Source organism: Mugil cephalus, chromosome 6, assembly GCF_022458985.1.
Source record: "Mugil cephalus isolate CIBA_MC_2020 chromosome 6, CIBA_Mcephalus_1.1, whole genome shotgun sequence".
In the NCBI taxonomy this organism is placed as follows: Eukaryota; Metazoa; Chordata; class Actinopteri; order Mugiliformes; family Mugilidae; genus Mugil; species Mugil cephalus.
The window spans coordinates 646559-666101 of NC_061775.1; the positions used below are offsets into that span (position 1 = coordinate 646559).

The 19543-nt window shown below is 41.6% G+C and overlaps 2 protein-coding genes across 3 annotated transcripts; both read right to left on the reverse strand.

Annotated features, from left to right (window-relative positions):
- Nucleotides 1-369: 369 nt before the first annotated feature.
- LOC125009675 (LINE-1 retrotransposable element ORF2 protein) lies at nucleotides 370-11673 on the reverse strand. The gene is made up of 2 exons (XM_047587834.1): nucleotides 10640-11673; nucleotides 370-3232 (listed from the first exon to the last, which is right to left on the reverse strand). The coding sequence occupies exon 2, from the start codon at nucleotides 3083-3085 to the stop codon at nucleotides 2075-2077; it is 1011 nt and encodes a 336-aa protein (XP_047443790.1). The 5' UTR covers nucleotides 3086-3232; nucleotides 10640-11673; the 3' UTR covers nucleotides 370-2074.
- Nucleotides 11674-12160: 487 nt separating this feature from the next.
- On the reverse strand, nucleotides 12161-18222 carry dynlt2b (dynein light chain Tctex-type 2B). 2 transcript variants are annotated; one of them, XM_047587841.1, is made up of 6 exons: nucleotides 18087-18222; nucleotides 17451-17584; nucleotides 12957-13026; nucleotides 12580-12643; nucleotides 12436-12508; nucleotides 12161-12330 (listed from the first exon to the last, which is right to left on the reverse strand). In XM_047587841.1, the coding sequence occupies exons 1-5, from the start codon at nucleotides 18131-18133 to the stop codon at nucleotides 12461-12463; spliced, it is 363 nt and encodes a 120-aa protein (XP_047443797.1). In that variant the 5' UTR covers nucleotides 18134-18222; the 3' UTR covers nucleotides 12161-12330; nucleotides 12436-12460. The 2 variants fall into 2 exon arrangements, with proteins under 2 accessions (XP_047443797.1, XP_047443796.1); XM_047587840.1 differs by having other exon boundaries at nucleotides 12431-12508.
- Between the last annotated feature and the right edge of the window lie 1321 nt (nucleotides 18223-19543).

Sequence of the window (19543 nt, forward strand, 5' to 3'; positions counted from 1 at the left end):
TTTGTAGCTTTGGAGTTGAGGCCTTCTGAATTGGAAGCATGGCACCGCACCATGTAAAAAGCAGTAGCGAGCCAGGGCCCTGTAGCCGGTGCAGACTTACCAAGCACAGCTCCTGTTAGCGTAACTCCTGTTAGCTGTCTCCCTCCCACGGAGCGATTTTCCCCATTCAGGGACACACTCACTGAGAAACCATGAAGTGAGAGAAACACATGACCATAGCTAGATGCATTCAAGGGGCCTAAAACTGCTGGCTAAGGCTAAATGTGTGAAAATTGTTTTACAATTTATCGGCAGTAATGACCGGTGGTTACGCCAATCGAAGGTCACCAAACTTAATGTGGAATCGGTATATAAGTTTGCAGAAACCATGACATGTCATGACATGATGACATGTTTAGTCGCATGTCATCGTTCCTCCGCTTGTTGTCTAGGTGGTGCCCAGCTAATGTCATGGCCTACGTTGATAATTGGAACTCTTTTTGAGGAAAGCCTGGTCTGATTAGGCGAGATGGAGTTCACCCCACCCTGGCGGGTGCTTCTCTTATCTCTAGGGATTTGCCTGATTTTATTAACCCCCCAAAACAATGACAACCCAGAGTTCAGAACAGGAAGCAGAGTTGCAGTCTTACACGCTTCGCTGCTGCTTCTCTAGAACTGTCTGGGACCCATAACTCTCCTTATACAAATCAATACAAACACATTAATACATCATTAATGGTGTTATATTTGATGTTACAGATGTATGTTAATGGTTTAAATACCCTCAATGACCCTTTTTTCATATTGATGTTAGTACAGTCAGCAGATGTTTTATTTTTACATTTATTTACAATATCTTTTTTTTTATTTTTTATCTTCCACTCCTGTTAGGAACATTGAGCTCTGATTTTTGTCCAAACAACCCCACACGATTTCATGTCCATGTCCATGACGTAAACAACACAAAAAACCACAAGAAATTTAAAACAAATGAGATTAAATTAAAGAAAAATAAAAATAAACAATGTAATCAAAACATGTACAGAATTAGTATTAGGCCTACATACAAGTTGGCAAAAACAGTGTCTGAGGTGTTTGGCTTCTTGATCAGTTGCATAGCAAAAGAGGCATCATGTCAAATGGCGTCAATGGCATTGTGAGGGTGGGATGTAAATTCAAACGGAGCATGTCCGCCCATAGAGTCTGAATCCGGGCACAGATGTGCTGTGGGTCCCATCAAATGCACACAGCGCATTGATCCCTCTGCCAAAGACCTCATGATCCCCAGGACTTCTTCAGAGGTTTAGTGGGATTCTCAGCCTGGCATTCACAGCACTTCGCCCTCACTCCGGGCAGCTCAGGGGACATGGACAGCGCTAGCAGCCAATAGCAAGAATTTGCAACAATACACTAAAAGACACAATGGCCACTCCACAGAACTCTGCAGCCAACGACCAACAACACAACCAAAAAACTAAAAGTCCAGAAAAAACAAACAGACAAACAAAAAAACAGCACAAAAAGACAAAAACGACCAAAAACCATTTTGGGTAGAAAAAAACCCCAACAAGTCAGACAAAAAGCAACCATTAACACACTAAGAATAACCCAAAAAGGTTATTCTTCACAGAGCCACCAGCAACACGCAGCCACTCTTTCAGGCCCATTTTTCCAAAAAAAAAAAAAGGGGACACGAAACAAAGTACATACAATGATATATAAGAACACAATACAAACATGAAAGACAAGACAAACAAATAGAGGGACATAGACATAACAGAGATTACAGCATCTGTTTCAGAGATAGAGCAATATTGTGCCAAGTGTCCAAATTTTTTGGAGTTCCATATATAAGACATCCAAAAAGGAAACTGTCCAAGTTCGAGTAGACAAATCATGAGATGGCTTCCAGCGAGTTGCAATCATCTTCTTAGCAACTGTTAGGCCAACAAACACTGCACGCTTCTGGCTTTTAATCAGTTGAAGGCGTGACAGGTCATTCAGAATCAAAGCATTCAGCGCTACTGGTACCACATCATGGATCAAGACCGAAAGTTTAGATGCAACATTGTTCCCAGAGACATTGTACAGGGAATCAAACACATTCAGGTACCACCAAAAACCTGTAGAGACTCGATACCATACCCGAGGGACCATGCCAGGGGACACCATATGCCTTGAGCGCTGATCTTAGCTGTAAATAAAAGAAAAAGGAGGAAAGTGGCAGGCTGAATGCACTTTGAATGTTAGAGAAAGAGAGCAGACCATAAAAGAGAAGAAAGAATAAAATATATTTAAGAAAATGAACTCCCCTTAGCTCCCACTGCGGAGCTGATACAGGTCTTCCCCCAATTAGAAGTGCCTTATTGTTAAATATTGGTGAGAGGGTATGCCAATTAGTTAATATACGACGATATGCTTTAATCAGTCTCCAGGTCCTTATAAGATAAGAAACTATAAGACTAAAGCGCAGCTGGCACTGTTTGTTAGAGATATTAGCAAAAAGTATGTTGCGTAGGGACCACAGCATTAACAATGAACTCTCTAAATTACGCCAAGCGATAGGAGTATGCGGATTAAACCAGGTAAGGAGAGGCCTTAGGACAAACGACCAGAAATACAGTTTGAAGTTAGGGACAGAAAGGCCACCATCTTCGTTTCTCCACTGTAGTACAGACATCTTTAATCTTGGTCGCCTACCTTTCCACACAAATTTAGATACAGCAGACTGTAGTTTAGTCCAGTAATCTGATGGAGGGGAGAGAGGAAACATAGAGCTGACAAAGTTAATCCTGGGCAGGATATTCATTTTTATCACAGAGATACGGGCTTGAATAGACATGGGGAGGCATGTCCATCCCTCCAAGTTCTTCAAGACATTGGTGAGAGCGACTGAGTAGTTGTGTTTAATCATCTGGTTTAAAGATGGGAATACCTCAATGCCTAGATATTTAAATTGTTTAACTCTGGGAATACTAACAGACACTGTTGAGTCGTTTAAATGTAACAATGCAGACTTCGACCAATTGAAGAAAGAAAGAGGCACAAATGGACAAAAGGTTAGGAAAAGATTGAGATGGATTCTCTTAGAACACCAACAGATCATCAGCAAATAATGAAAGGTGATGCTGTGTATTGTGGATACATATGGGGGATATCATATTGGACAGCCAAATAGTTTGGGCAAGAGGCTCAAGAGATAGAACAAACAATGCAGGACTCAATGGACAGCCTTGTCGTGAGGATCTTGGAACTGAAAACAAAGAGGAGAGAGTGCACGTTAGTACTCTTGCAAAGGGGTTTGAATACAAAACTTGAATCATTCCAATAATAAGTGGCACCAAAGCCCATCGTCTCCAAATAGGCTATAGGAAAGCCCATTCTAGGCTTTCACTGCATCAAGAGAAATGATTGATCAGTGTATCACTGATTCCAGCAGCATCAACAATATGAAGAATCTGCTGCTAATCTTGATTTAATGAAGCCTGTTTGATCACAGTTCACTAATTTTGGCATATGGGACTCTAGGCTGCGGGCTAAAAGTTTTGCAAAGTCTGCATTTAAAAGGCTGAGAGGACGATAACTGGAGCTGTGGGGTCCTTATCTTTTTTCAAAAGTACGGAGATAAGAGTAGTATTGACATCCCTAGAGAAACCACCCTTTTTAACAGAAAAAATAATAATTTCAAGAAGAAAGGGTCCTAATAGATCCCAGAAAGTTGCATAGAATTCTGGGGGGATCCCATCAATCCCTGGTGATTCAATATGGAATGGTGAGATTTTGAATTGCAGAAATTTGCTCTGCAGAAATGGATTTACTTAGGTCAGCAGTCTCCTCCCCAGAGAGTTGAGGCAAGTCTAACTGATTCAGCCATCTGCTACAATGGTTTTTATCTAGTGTAACCTCAGATTGATATAAATTAGGATAAAAAGTTTGGAATGTTTCATTTATCTCTTTGGGTTTTGTGCTAATAGTGCCATCAGCAGACTTAATAGCTAGTATGTCAGCAAAGTATTCACTAGTCCTGATTCTCATGGCTAGCAAGTGGCTAGGCCTGGCACCATGAAAATAATAACGCTGTCTTGTCCTGTGGATCTGAAATTCAGGTTTTTGTTTGAAGATATTGTTAATTTCCTTCCTGATCAAAGTTCGTTCCAACGCCACTTGTTCTTGGATTCCAACCTAGTGTATTCAGCTTCAAGATTTCGTAATTCAAGTGACTTAGCATTATGTGTGTTGGAACAGAATAATATAGTATTACTCATAATGAACCCTTTGATTGCATCGCACATAATTCTGGGGTCCTCTACAGAACCAGCATTTATGCAAAAATCTTAAATTCAGATGTGAACTGCTTAATGTAAGATTAATTTTTTAATAAAGAGGTATTAAAACGCCATCTAGCTGCACGTTTGGACAGATGACCAAGAGTGGTGAAGCAAGGGACGCCTTCGTGGTCGGATAGAGCTATCGGGAGCAACACTGCCTTGTCAATGGAGTGGAAAAACTGAGGGGATACAAAGAGAAAATCAATTCTCGAGAAAGATTTATTTCTGCCTGAAAAGAAAGTAAAATCCTTAGAAGTGGGATTAACTAATCTCCAAATGTCTATGAGCCCTAGACTGCCAGCCAACAATTTTAAGGAATTCATGGCGTGGGACTGCTCCCCTGAAGCTCCTGGACTCGATCTATCCACAACTGGGTCCCACACTGCATTAAAGTCTGCACCAACAACAAAAAAGTAATCAGTTAGCTCCAACATTTTGTTGGTGAGTGTGTTAAAGAAAGAGCCATCATAAACATTGGATGCATAAACTGAGACTAAAGCTATTTTCCTTGAGTGAAGTTCAATTGTGGCAATCACAATTCTTCCTGCATCATCTGACCAAGAAGATAGAAACTTAATTGGAAGATTCCTTCTAAAAACAAAGGATACATCTTTTGTTTTTGTGGTAGCTGAGGGAGATGCAATTGTATGATAAAATCTATTTGCCAGATGGCCTGTATCAACATGCAGTAAATGAGATTCGGGTAGTAATGCAATGTCAACATTTCTCCTTTTCAGTAAACTCAAAGAGCTTGTGCGTTTGTGAGGGGTATTCAGCCCACTACAGTTCCAAACTAAAAAAGAAAGCTTACCCATTACCAAAAAAGCTGTGTTGTAAGAGAATGCACATTTGTTAGAGCATTAAGCTGCCACCATCACCTTCTGCTTCATAAAACCTCAGCAATACTGTATCCAAAGATAAGACATGGAAGACATAACCACAGAAAAGGGCGGCAGGGGGAGAAGAAAAAGCATACCGGCCAAAGGGCCAACAAACATAGTAGGTCTGTGATCAAAAGTGGATATGGGGCAGCGAAAAGAACAGCAGCCCAGAAAAATATGGTTGGACCAATAACTAGTATTCCAACTTAAGTACAAGCACACACAGTGCACACCCATAAACACCAAACACCTGTAGAAATTAAACAAAGTTAGCCAAGTAGCTATTTCAGGCGTATGTCAACACTCGTCATTGATTCACAAAACAGAACATCATTATTTATAACAGCCATGAATAATGGCAAAAACAAAACAAAACAAAAAAAAAAATGGGTCCATATTATTTCTTAGCCTGGCTGTTACTATGAAAGTAATAAACAAACTGTCCATCATGACCTAGATATCACATCGGGTCGTCTCAATCTACAGCAGACTCCGGTGAGGTTTCCGACTCCTCAGGTATCCCAGCTGATGCGGATGCTGGAAGGGTAGCCTCGTTCACGTACTTCTCCGCATCCCTGGTGGTGGTAAATGCTCAGTACTGCCCGCCGTCCTTGATCTTCAAAGTCGCAGGATACAGTAGGAAAAACTCCAAACCCTTGGCCCGAGCTGAATCCATCGCTTGACGGAAGGCTTGGCGGCGCTTGATGGGTTAGTTACTGTAATCCGGAGAGAAACGAATCTTGCGGCCTTTGATGGAAAGAGGAATTTTCCTGGCTGCACACAGAATGGCCAGCCGGGTCGTGTAGCGAAGCATGTTGAAAATCAGTGTACAGTTAGCAACATTCCTCTTTTGAGTGTCACTGTAAATTTGGTGAGCACTCATGATCTCAACCTGCATGTCCGCAAGCTCCGAGAACCACTCGGGTAGAGACTGTATGAGATATTGAACGGCATTAGCGCCTTCCAGCCCCTCTTTCACTCCAATAATGCAAACATTACACCGCCTGTTTCTGTCCTCCATATCCGCTAACTTCATCTCGAGCTCTCCAAAGACCTGTCCGTGACTCACAAGAGTACTTGAATTGCTCTCTGTCGTGGTTTTAAGTTTATCCATATCAGATCTTATTGATGCAAGGCTAGCAGTTATTGCTAGTTGTGTATGGATAGCACTTAGCTTTTTATTGTTCTCAATCCCCACCTGTTGAATCTGGGCAAAGAGCGGCTCGAGGTAGCTTTGCTGTTTTTGTAGTAAAGTCTCTGCAATTGCGTCAATGTCTTGGCAAACAACTTTGTCCTTCCCCGACATGTTGCATTAACTATCTTTCTCAAGCACAAAAATGAATAAAGTTGAAACCAGAAACTCCAGATGGAGACAGCAGCGAGGAGAGCATCTGCAATACTTCATGGTAGCAGGTCAGATGGTCAAGTTTTTGCATCTTTTTGCATTTTGAAGCTCTACTTAGAACTTAGTATAAGCACATACAGTGCACATCCATAAACAACAAACACCTGTTGCAATTAAACAAAGTTAGCCAAGAAGCTATTTCAGGCGTATGTCAACATTGACTCACAAAACAGAACATCATTATTATAAAAGCCTTGAATAATTGCAACAAAAAAAAAACAACAACAAAAAAAAAAGGGTCCTACCAGATCAGCTCAAGCAATAAGTTGCCTGTCTTGTTGAAGAATAACAATTTAGGTACATCTTTGTTTGATTCCATACACCTCGGAATACACATGCTTTGTTATGCTGTTGCTGTTGTCCAAAGGATTACACTCTCATGTGACTTTAGGTAACCAGGTAATTCAGTGACGTCTGGACTGTCTCCTACCCCCTAGTGTTCAAGTCCTTTTGACTACACACTACAAGACCTTTCCATTTGCATATAACCTACTCCCCTCCTTTTATCACTTAGCAATGACTCCATAACCCCCACCCCTTTTCTTTGTTGTATCTGTATAAATGTGGTACATTTCCAGCGCTCTGGGTTGGCTTACTTTCCCAGACCTACACTCTGTGTCTGTAAGCTCACCATATACCGGTATACCAATAAACGCTCCACTACAGCAAACTTTGAAATAAGGACTTTGAGTATTTTTCATCAACAGTCTCGATAACTACTGCTAACTGCTAACCTCTCTTCCGCTTCTTCCTGTTGTCCAACCAATTGTAAGACGCAATGTCAACATCCCTACGTAGTGATGGAGAAACCGAAGCTTTCTGAAACACTGAATCTTTCTCAAGCAATTGTGTTGAAGTTATTCATTGTTTCGAAACATTTGATACAATTAAATGTAGCGACATCTGCTGGATAAAAGTATACATGGCACTCACAGGAAACAGCGCAAAGGGTTGTGAAACAGTGAGGTGCAGTTTAACAACAAAGGATTTACAGTATGCGCATTTTGAAATGCTTGATTTATATTCTTTCAATAAAATGATATGCTTATGTGGTTGTGCCTTCATATAATACTGTAAGTTTTAGATATAATGCTTTTGGGTGATTGAAAATAACAAAAGTGAAATGCTCTTGCAACTAGCGGCTGTGGTGACAATGGTTGTATAAAATGCTTGTTTCTCCGTATGTGTGCTCAGTATGTATGTGTGTAGGTATGCAAGTCAATATATGTATAATGTGTGAATGCCTATGTGCCAATGTAAGTATGCAAGTTAATCTAATGTTATACTACTCTTACCTGAAACCTCACACTCTCTGGGGACACAGTCACCTTTTTATCCTATCTCCACTAATGTCTACAGAGGAGGTAAAGCGTGCTGGTCGGAGGTTGGAAAAAGTCTGAAGCAGACACTGGTCTGCCCTCTGTTCTGGCACAAACAAGAAAAAGACAACCTGATTGTTCTCCCCTCCCCCACTGCTCACCTGTGTGCAGATCACCTGACCAGACAGACAGCAGCTCTGTAATGACAGCTCTACCGCCTGTTACCTCCTTCACTTGTGGCTATGTCACAAGCTTAATAAGATCTATTGGGTAGAAGGATTCCAACTAAATCACTTAAAGAAGTCTTTCTATTAATTAGCACCTCCATACTGATCAGCGAACATGGCGACCACATAGACGTGAATGCAAACGCAAACGCAAACTCCGAATGCCCCAGACCACACCGCACCCATACAGCTCTCCCACCTGGACACGGCTTCTGATCCAGGCAAAGATGCAGAACTAAGCGAACAAAATAAAATTAGTACTCACCCCAAGGAGGACATCCGCCGACTGACGGAGGAATTGAGTTCCAAATTGGAACTCCATAATCCTCATCTGAGACAGAAAAAAATACACTGACAAAGATGTCCCTTCAGTTTGCCTTGCCCTCTCCAACCGCTTTGAGGCTCTGTTGTGTCTTGGCAGAAAGCTGGCCTTATGCTGTGGCCTCCTCATCCCCGCCAGCTGCAGGAGCTCCCAGGGCTCCAACCCAGCCATCCGGCCGAGTCTCCGCCCCAGCCTGCCAAGGCTCCCACCCAAGCACCCGGGTGAGTAGTTGGGGCTCTGACCCGGCCTGCCACCGGAGCTTCCATGGCCTCCTAACCTGTGGAATAGGCGGTCTCCTCTCCAGTGCCAACTAGTTCCCTGTTACCCTTCAATGCCGGGCAAGTGGTGGTGTCATGGCATGGCTTGCCACTGATGCACGGGCTCCCTCCCCACTGTTGTCTGGAGGTACAGAAATTCCTCCCGTGGATGTCCAGCCTACTGCTCCGCTTTCTGGATGTTGTCCTCAGCCTCTCGCAGGAGACTACTGTGAGAGGCAGCTTGCAGGAGCTCCGCTGTGCCCACCGATGCCACGACACACCGTCTTGGCAGCGGAGGCGACATCAGTGCCGTGCCTCCAGTGTGATGTCCCCTACCTGAAACATCTGGAAGTCTCAGCTTCCACTCCCCGCTAATCTCCCCGACTTGTCCAACACCACGCCCAATCTTTGCTCCAACTATCCTGATAATTGGCGACAGCATCACCAGAGGCATCCGCTTCTTCAATGCAGTCACTCACTGTCTCCCCAGAGCCACCGTCGCTGACATCGCAGATAAAATTCAGCTCTCCTGCAGTCTCTTCCTTCTTCCATCCACCACATCATTATTCACGTAGGTCACAGTGACACAGCTCGTTGCCAGTCTGAATTCACAAAAAGAGACTACAAAGTTCTTTTTATCTTTCTAAGGCACTGTGGAAAGTCTGTTTTTTATCAGTGGTCCGCTGCCAGTGCTCTCTCAGAATGTCAAGCGGTCCAGTTGCCCTCTCAGCCTCAATTCCTGGCTGTCGTTCTGTGGCGCACGCGGGATCAACTTTATTGACAATTTTAACATTTTCTGGAATAGACCTCCACTCTTCCGCACTGACGGGGTTCATCTTAACAAGCTAGGCAGTTCCATCCTAGCACCAACATCCAGCACACTGTTCACTGAACCTTTAAAATAAAAAATGTGGAAAACAACAATAACTAATAATAACAATACTGGTGAGGAGAGAATGTAAAAGTACTAGATAAACACCAATGCTGCAGTCATCAATACTTGGAACCCATCTATCCCGCAGGTCTGCTAGACAGAGCTAGCTCTTGGCATAGGTCATAAAGGCCTACTTTTAGGGCTGGGCGGTATACTGGTCCGTACCGGTTGAAATACTGGTATTTTTTCCGCTATGAATTTAAATTTAATATACTGGCATACCTGTGTATTTAATTACATGGTGTTCCTAACTTTGCACCGCAAGACACTGTTTCAGGCTGGACCATTTTCAATGTAGCACTTCTAATCATGCATGGTGCAAATGCGTCACTGCGAGGTGTGGTGAAGATGGAAAAGTCCAAAAAGTGAAGCAGCAGACTCATGCCAAAAAAAATGTGCCGTGTTGGTTGTTGTTGTTGTTTTTGTTTTATTTTTAGGTGACCAGAGGCCTGTATCACAAAGCAGGATTACGGAGTTAGTGAGGTAAATTCAGGGTTAACCCTGGGTTTCCGTTATCACGAAACTGGATTTATTCTCATCAAGGTAACTTACCATGTTAACTTACACTGAACGGCTAACCTGCTTCGTGTCAGAGTAATTTTCAGGACTGATCTTAATCCAATAAAAGGCTCCACCCACTGGCCAATCACCTATTTAGGAAAGAATGACGTGCCCTTTCATTGAAGACCCGATTGAGATTGGAGCCCAAATCGTGAGAAGAGCGTTATGGCGTGAACTCATCTTCCAGGAGGTAACCACACATAGAAGAGTATATTTTTGCTATTTGTGCCTGCTAAGCTCAAAACACAGCTCAAAATCAGGATAATTTCATTCAGGCTAACAACTGTGGCATCAGCTTCCAGCTTTGTTGTAGCCCACATAACATTATGGAGCTCTGTGATAGGCCGGCGACCTGTCCAGGGTGTACGCGGTATGGAAGATGAGATGAGATGAGATAACATTATGGAATTAAGAAGTCCAACTCACCACATGAAATTATGTTTTTGTGCTTGGTTTGTCCCACGTTCTTTTTACTCCAGAGGGGTTACATCTGGGGGAATGAGATGAATTGTCATACACGCAATTCATCTATACAGCACAGTGATTGGGTTTCGTGGCATCGTTAAATGTAAACTAATTGAGCCATTGATGCGTAATTTACACATTTATGCAGTCTGCAATCCTTTGCCATGCCATTTGGCATCTCTTTGATGCAGCCACGGTGTTTGACTTTTCAATGAGATTGACCTTTTCTTCATATTTGAAGAGAATCAATCTTTGCTCCTCACAGAAGAAGTATGGTGTCAGTTTTGCTAGCGGATCAGCGCTTATGACTGGGATTGGTCCGCTGCCTTGGAACTCGCCCTTATATGTGCGCGTTCACCGATTCACAACAAGACAAACCTGGGTTAAGTTACAGAGTTGATAACCAGCGTCATGATACCGCTTATCCAGATTGTCATTGTTGTGGATAGAATCAGCTGGATAGGTTGGGAGTAACGCCAGGTAAGTTGAGCTCGCTTCTTGATATAGGCCTCTGGCGTCCGTGCTTTTTCTGGGGACAGTCCCCGTTTGGATGACCTGGCCCCTGGCTATAGCTGTCCCTGAAAGTGTTCTCATTTTTAGCTTTATGAATGAGAAAAAAAAATGTTTAGCGCACAGACATACATATTACGATAGCCAGTCACACTGTAACTGACATTTCAGACGTAGCAGTTTAAATATGTTTGAATATAAATAAATAAGTCAAAATAAATTAAACTAATTGTCCCCGTTACTTAATTTCATCTTGATAACATCTCTGAGTTGTCCCTGGATTTCCACATCAGCTGGCAGTGCTAACACAGGGCCATGCAAACCTCTTTTACTACTAGTGTGGGATTTGTCTGATATTTACTTTATCATGACTGTAAAATGGTCCATCCTTAGTCAGTCTATTGCGTTAATGCCTCTTTCAACCTGTAAGAAATGTTGTGAACATGTGATTAAACGTGGAAAAAAAAAAACTGTGATACCATGATACCATCAGAATTTTGAAAAATTCCAAAATGCCATCATATACTGTACATTTTTGGTCACTTTATATGACGTAGAATGTCAGAACAGACTTAATGCTGTGGTGTAAGAGTATGGATGTAATGTATGTTTAAATACAAGCAGTAGCATAGCAAGTGATACCCAGCTTGAAGCAAGTAAGTTAATTGTTTGTTTCTAATATGAATATGGCCAAATCCAGACACATTTTGGATTTACCGTAATTCTATCAAATATCCACAAATACTCTATCACAATATTCACATCAGTTACACATGCAGCCTAACCTACCCTGTCCATCTGGAAGACTTTGTCCATTTATCCGCAAATGGAGGCTATGAAAGTCTATTGTTACTATGCCATTGTTACTATGCTTTTTTTTTTTTTTTTTTTTTTTTTTTTTTACATCAAATCAAATGTAGGAAGGCTGGTGTAAGCAAACCGCCTTCTCCAGTAAATAACACACTTTTCAACTTTGAGGAGTAGCTTAGCAAAATTTAAGGACTTGAAATGTGCATGTTTTGACATAAAACTTGACAAAATTTGTCACAGAAGACATTAATGTGATGAAATCCCAGTGAGACTGTTCTTCATAGCGTCACTACATTGCCACAAATATGCCTTGCTTCCACAAAGAATGGTATCTGTGTAGAGACAAAAAAGAACAAATTACATACAGTATGGCATCACTCAGGAGCACCACAGACCTGAAATACTTCCAGCTGGCAGTCCCATAATATTCACCTTACGTCTCTTCAGCTGATCCTTTTGTCCTCAGTAGTAATAGCTTCCAAAAACTGCTACCACACAGAAGAGGCTGCCCTAATGAGGAAAATAACAGTTAATTGAAAGATGGTCTCTGAAAAAAGATCATCTAAGTAAGCAACACTTACATTCATGAAAACATCTTCTGCATAGTTGTCTGTGTCAGCATCCCACAAACACCTGGAAGATATCCTGTAGAAAAAAAAGACACAAGTTCTAATGTGCTTTCTAAAGAAACATTGTATATTGTAGTAAAATCAAAAGAAGAGTTAAGCTACATTTGGTACACACTTAGGTAGAACATCAGAAAGACTTTGAACATATCCTGCAGTTTATTTACATTTAAATTTGCGTGGTTTTTCTGAAATTAAAGTGTCTGTTTTGCCAGCTCTGCCTGCCTCTGAGTCTCCTTTTCAGGGGTACAAGAGAATTCCCTCTAAAATAAACTATTTTTATAAACTCTAGCAGCTATTTTTGTGCTTACTAGGACCGTACAATTACTTACTTGACTCCTTGTCCACGCTGTTCTCCAATGACCACCTGAACGACAAGCTTATATCTGTCAAATCCTGCATCTGCGCACAAAAAGAAAAAAGGGGTATTTATGTGAATCAAACTGAACAACAAAACAGAAGTGAACAATAATATGCTGTATTTACTATGCAATACATATAAAGCACTTACAAAGCACTTTAAAAACCACCAAAGTGAGTCAAAGTTACACGATTAAAAATTCAACAAGACTATTTCAAACCGGACTGGAAGACCTTGAAAATATTGTTCCCTTCCAGGAAGGCCATTTAGAGAAAGGCCTGTATTTTGTGAGAACAGTAGAATCTAGACCAGTTTTTAATCAGGTTGCACCACTGCATGTTTAAAATTTTCAGGGACAACACATTGGGGCAGATTGCTATTTACAACTGTGAGAAAAGATGGCCCTACCAGGGAGGGGGAAATGTCTTTAAATAATTGAGGTGGGACAGGACCGTTTGGAGACCCTGAGGCCTTTAAATGATGAACAATCTCCAAAAGATCTCAAAATTAAAAAAACAAAAAACAAAACAAAAAAGCACTATGGAATGTTCAACTTTTCTAGTTGGAGTCCACTTGTTCCTGCTAACTATTATGACTGAGTATAATACCCTCAGCGAGGGTGGAGTGCCCCTGTGTAGCCTGTTGAGGTCGGTTGCTGTGGATTCGTGGCAGAATCCATCACTGCTCTCCTGTCTGAGCTGGGCATTCGCAGGAGAGAACAGAGGGTTGCAGTAAACAACATTTCCCTGGCAGTAGAGCAAGCAAGTGAGTGGCTGTGGCTAAGGAGGAAACATGCTAGCTGGGGAGCATGCTAAAGGTAAGGCTAGCTAAGTAGTTTTAATAGTTAGTATTAGGGCTACGCTAATCCCTCGGTTGAAAGTCATACGCTTGTGTGGTGGTAGCATGGAGGGCAGTGACTCCAGGATGCTGGAACTCACTGTTAAGCCTTATTGAGGTGTTGTGGGCCTAACTTAACGAAACAAAAACCCCAATGATGTGCTGCATACTACAGTGGGGGAAATAAGTATTTGATCCCCTGCTGAATTTGTAAGTTTGCCCACTTCCATAGAAATGATCAGACTCTGGTTTTTATGGTTGTTTACTGGTTATGGGTATAGACAGAATATCAATCGAAAATGCATAAAAAACACACAATCTAAAAGTTATAAATTGTTATGTATTTTATTAAGGGAAATAAGTATTTGATCCCCAACAATTCACTTAGAATTCAGGCTCCTACAGATTGGCTGGTGCGCATGTGGCACACAGCTGTGCTCAGTCAACTAATTACCAATACTCCTGATCTTAACTCGTCATGTATATAAAGCACACCTGCTCTAAGAATCAGTTTCTTACATTCCAACTTCTACAGCACCATGGGCAAGACCAAAGAGCTGTCAAAAGATGTCAGGGACAAGATTGTAGACCTGCACAAGGCTGGTATAGGTTACAAAACCATCAGCAAAAGGCTTGGTGAGAAGGTGACAACTATTGGTGCCATTATTCGCAAGTGGAAGACCCATAAAAGGACCATCAACTGTCCTCGGTCTGGAGCTCCCCGCAAAAATCTCGCCTCATGGAGTGAGGATGATGATGAGAAAGGTGAGGGAGCAGCCTAAAACAACACGGCAGGAGCTTGTTAATGATCTGGAAGCAGTTGGGACCTCCGTCACCAAGAAAACAGTTGGCAACACACTGCGCCGTTATGGATTGAACTCTTGCAGTGCCCGCAAGGTCCCCCTGCTCAAGAAGGCACATGTACAGGCCCGCCTTAAGTTTGCCAGTGAACATCTAAATGACTCAGAGAAGGCTTGGGAGAAAGTGCTGTGGTCTGACGAAACCAAAGTTGAGCTATTTGGCATTAACTCGACCCGCCGTGTTTGGAGGATGAAAAAACGTGAGTATGACCCAAAGAACACCATACCCACGGTTAAGCATGGAGGTGGAAACATCATGTTTTGGGGCTGTTTTTCAGCAAAGGGTACAGGGAAACTTCACCGCATTATGGGGCCAATGAATGCAGCCATGTACTGTAACATCTTGGACAAAAACCTTCTTTCCTCAGCAAGAACACTGAAGATGCCTCGTGGGTGGGTTTTCCAACATGACAATGACCCAAAAAATACTGCCAGGACAACAAAGGAGTGGCTCAAGAAGAAGCATATTAAGGTCATGGAGTGGCCTAGTCAGTCTCCAGACCTTAACCCGATCGAAAACCTGTGGAGGGAGCTGAAGCTCCGAGTTTCCAAGAGGCAGCCAAGAAACTTGAAGGATTTAGAGACTGTCTGTAAAGATGAATGGGCCAAAATCCCTCCTGCGCTGTGTGCAAACCTGGTGACCAACTACAAGAAACGTCTCATCGCTGTGCTTGCCAACAAAGGTTTCTCTACAAAGTACTGACTTGTGTTGTGCTTGGGGATCAAATACTTATTTCCCTTAATAAAATACATAACAATTTATAACTTTTAGATTGTGTGTTTTTTATGCATTTTCGACTGATATTCTGTCTATACCCATAACCAGTAAACAACCATAAAAACCAGAGTCTGATCATTTCTGTGGAAGTGGGCAAACTTACAAATTCAGCAGGGGATCAAATACTTATTTCCCCCACTGTATCTACTGGCTAGGCTAGTTAGCTGGTGTCTGCTTGTCGGTTGCTAGTTGGTAGCTGACTGCCTGCAGGTCAGCTTATTTTTTATCAGTAGGACTGGGTTTTTAAATGTGTTTTGCCTTATGTTTAGCAGAGGGGAGAAGTGTTGGTTGACATATAGTCGCATATCCTATCACTACATACTGCTATTGGCTAGGATAGTAAACTGGTGTCTTCTTATTGGTTGCTAGTTGGTAGCTGACTGCTAGCCTGCTGGTTGGTTTTTCAGTTGGACTGGGCTTCTAAATGTGTTTTGCCTCAGATCTTGGCACAAGGGATTATAACATCTCATCCTGTGTAATAATGAATCCTTCACATTTTCCATAACAACAAAGCTGAAACAAAGGCAATTGGACATGGCGAGTTTCATGAAGCTGGTTTGCCACTCATCCAAATACCTTCTTCAGTCCTAAATGACTGGTGGTTAGTTGGGGTTTTATGAGGAACTTCTCCTCTTTCAAACAAGCTGTCTTTACAAAGTATAGGACGTCATCTATACATTGGAAAACCCCTCTTTGAAGAGGAAGGTGGACTGAAATATAATAATGTTTTATTAGGAATATCTGTGTGTGGTGCTCTATAATGACCCTAGTCATGTTTTGATCCTGTATCCCTCGAAATTGAATGGTATATAAGAGACTCCAGTCTCAATGTGTGAATGCAGGTAAGTTTTTGCAGGACAAATGGTAAATTAACTGTTCTAAACTAAGAATGCTTTCAAAAATATAGTTTTTTTTATCAATTTACAAAATGCAAATTCTATCAATCCTTATAAGTATGCTTGCTCAAAGTCAGGGATTCTTTAGGATCGTAGATGCAGCAGTCAGCCAAGAAAACTTAGTGCAGCAGATGAAAAACAAATCAAGCTTATTTCCCTTTGAAATCGGAAGATGTCCAGCAGAGCCATCAGTTCAGAATTGTGAGAAACCAGTGGGACCCAGGTACACCCACCTACTGTCCGGAGAAGTGTGGCCAGAAGTGGTCTTCCTGGAAGAATTGCAGCCAGAAATCCATACCCCTGACATGGAAATAAGGGCAAGAGACTCGACTGTGCATGTACTGGAGTGCAGAAAAATGGCAGCAGGTGCTCTGGACTAATGAGTCAAAATTTGAAATATTGGCTAGAGAGGAGTACAATTATGAGTGTCTGCAGGCAGCAATGAAGCTGCTGAGGATTGCTCCGTTGAGGATTTGTTCAGGATTAATGGTGTCTTCAATGCTGAGAAATATGGGCAGATACTTATCCAACATGCAATAGAATCAGGGAGGAGTATGATTGGCCCCAAATTTACCCTGCGGCATGACAAAGACGCCAAACGTACAGCCAAGGTCATTAAGAACTATCGTCAGCGTAAAGAATAACAAGTCCTGAAAGTGATGGCATCGCCTTCACAGATCCCTGATCTGTGCATCACTGTGTCTGGGATTACATGAAGAAACCGAAGGATTTGAGGAAGTCTACATCTACAGAAGATCTTTGATTAGTTCTCCAAGATGTTTGGAACAACCTACCAGCTGAGTTCCTTCAAAGACTGTGTGTAAGTGTACCTAGAAAAATTGATGCTGTCTTGAAAGGGTGGTCCCACCAAATATTGATTACATTTCTCATTCACTGCATTTTGTTAAGTGATGAAAATATACAATTGACACTTCCATTTTTGAAAGCATTCTTAGTTTACAGCATTTTTTCCACACCTGCCTAAAATGTTTGCACACGACTTTATAAATAGGCAATTCAGTGACCAAGACTTTGGTTCAATCACTTACTTTGAGCACTGTGTGAGTTATACAGAATAAATATGCGTCACTTACTCTTTACTTTGTTCTTCACGCAGTCTGCCAGTGAACAAGAGAGCTCTGAGACTTCCTCTGGATCATACCGCACCCCAGAAAGTCGCTCCCTCACAATTTCACGAACACAATCCTTCACAACGGCTGGCTTAAACCTGGAACACAGTGGGGAAACAGGAGAGGAAAATTGCAGGTATTGAAAATCAAGTAATGATTGCAAACATTTCTATCAATGATCCACACTCCATAAATATCTTTCATATGCAATCGCTTAAGTCATATACAGTGGCGTCTTTGCATTAGGGACACGGCCCCACCAGTGGGCGCTGCTGTGCAGACGAGGATTTTAAGTTTTCCTGTGTTGAAAATGTGGTTGCACATACGTTAATAAGTAATAAACTTTGTCCCCAATGAAATGTTCGCATTTGAAGGTTAATAATGTGGCAGCGTTCTTAAAACTAACGACAAATGTCCTTGATTTAATATTTAGTTACTGTAAAAACAGAACTGGACAATGGCGAGAGGCTATAAACACATATGCACACAAAACACAAACATGGTGGATGGCTAACAAGCTAACGTTAGTCACAACTCGCCGGCAATACCTTTTAATTTTTACGTTCTAGAAATTGCATGTAACTACTTTGACTCACTCACTTGTGCTGATGATTAGGTCGTATCAAGTATGTATCGGAACCCTCCATAGCTGCTAGATTGTTTTAGCTGTAGACCGTTGTTACCGAGGACTACTCTGTGCGTTACTATGGCGACGTCTTTTCCTGCAACCCCCCCCCCCCCCCCTCTTTCTCTCTCCCTCTCCCCCCTCCCTCCCTGTTTCTTCTTCTTCTTCTTCGTCTTCAATATCGTATGGCGCTAGCAAACTATAACAGTGGACTACCGGCACCCTGGACAGTTTACAGAAAAGAACAGATGAACAGATCAATGGATAAAACATCAATGCACACATAATAAAACAGCATTCAAACATCCAAATAAGAAACATTCTGACTTCTGGAACCACATTTGCAGAAACATTTACTGAATGTCTAGAAATGCAAATTTACAATTTATACCAAATAAAACACTAAACAGGATTCACTACACAGGACAGAAATTGGCAAAAATGGGATCCACATCAGAAATCTGCACAAACTGCATGCAAAATAAACCGGACACTTGTCTTCACGCATTCTGGCACTGCATACCTGTTGAACAAATCACTTTCTGTCTTCTTGGGTTGCCATATCCCCCTTATTCCCTCCGTTTGCTTGCTTGGCAACGCCTCTGCAACAAACCTGACAAACCCAAACAATTAACTTCTACTAGTGGCCCTAACCATCGCCAAGAAAACTATCCTCATGAACTGCAAGTCCAAACACATCATAAATATTACTCACTGAAAGAATCTTTTAACTGACTACATCTCGGATGGAATGGAATGGAAGACTCCAATCAATAGTTTGCAAGAGAACCCCTCCCTATTTGGTCACCTAATTTTTCGTAACAAAACAGGCCTTCATGATGCTTGAGAGCCAGTTCCACAATTCCACTAGGAGTATCAATATTATTACATTGAGTCTTTGCACCTTATTATAATTTCATAGCCAGAATATCATTAACTTAAAACATACCTGTAGCTTCATAGTTATTATATTATATAGATAGATATCTTTACTAATGCATTATAGTATTACAGTGTTCCTTTCCTTTCCTCAGTTATAACTCATTTACGTATTTGTCCTCCACTGCCCACTCCAATAATTTCTTGCTGTTGTTATTGATAATGCCATTTCCATTCTTCTTCTTCTTCTTCTTCTTCTTATTATTATTATTATTATAACTATAACCAACTAACCCTATAGATATCAAAGGAGGGGGAGGGGGAATGACAGATATTACTATGATGGCTATTATTTTTATTATTATTATTGCTATCTCCTAATATTAAGGCCTCTGGTGCTCAATGCTATTCTTCTTGCATTTAACATCAACAGGAGGAAAAAGGAAAAGAAAATTATAATCAAACAAATATGAGAATCCCCATCTTGTTTTTAATGCATCACACACACCCTGATTTTAATACACCACGTTCATTCACAAAAACAAACAAATAA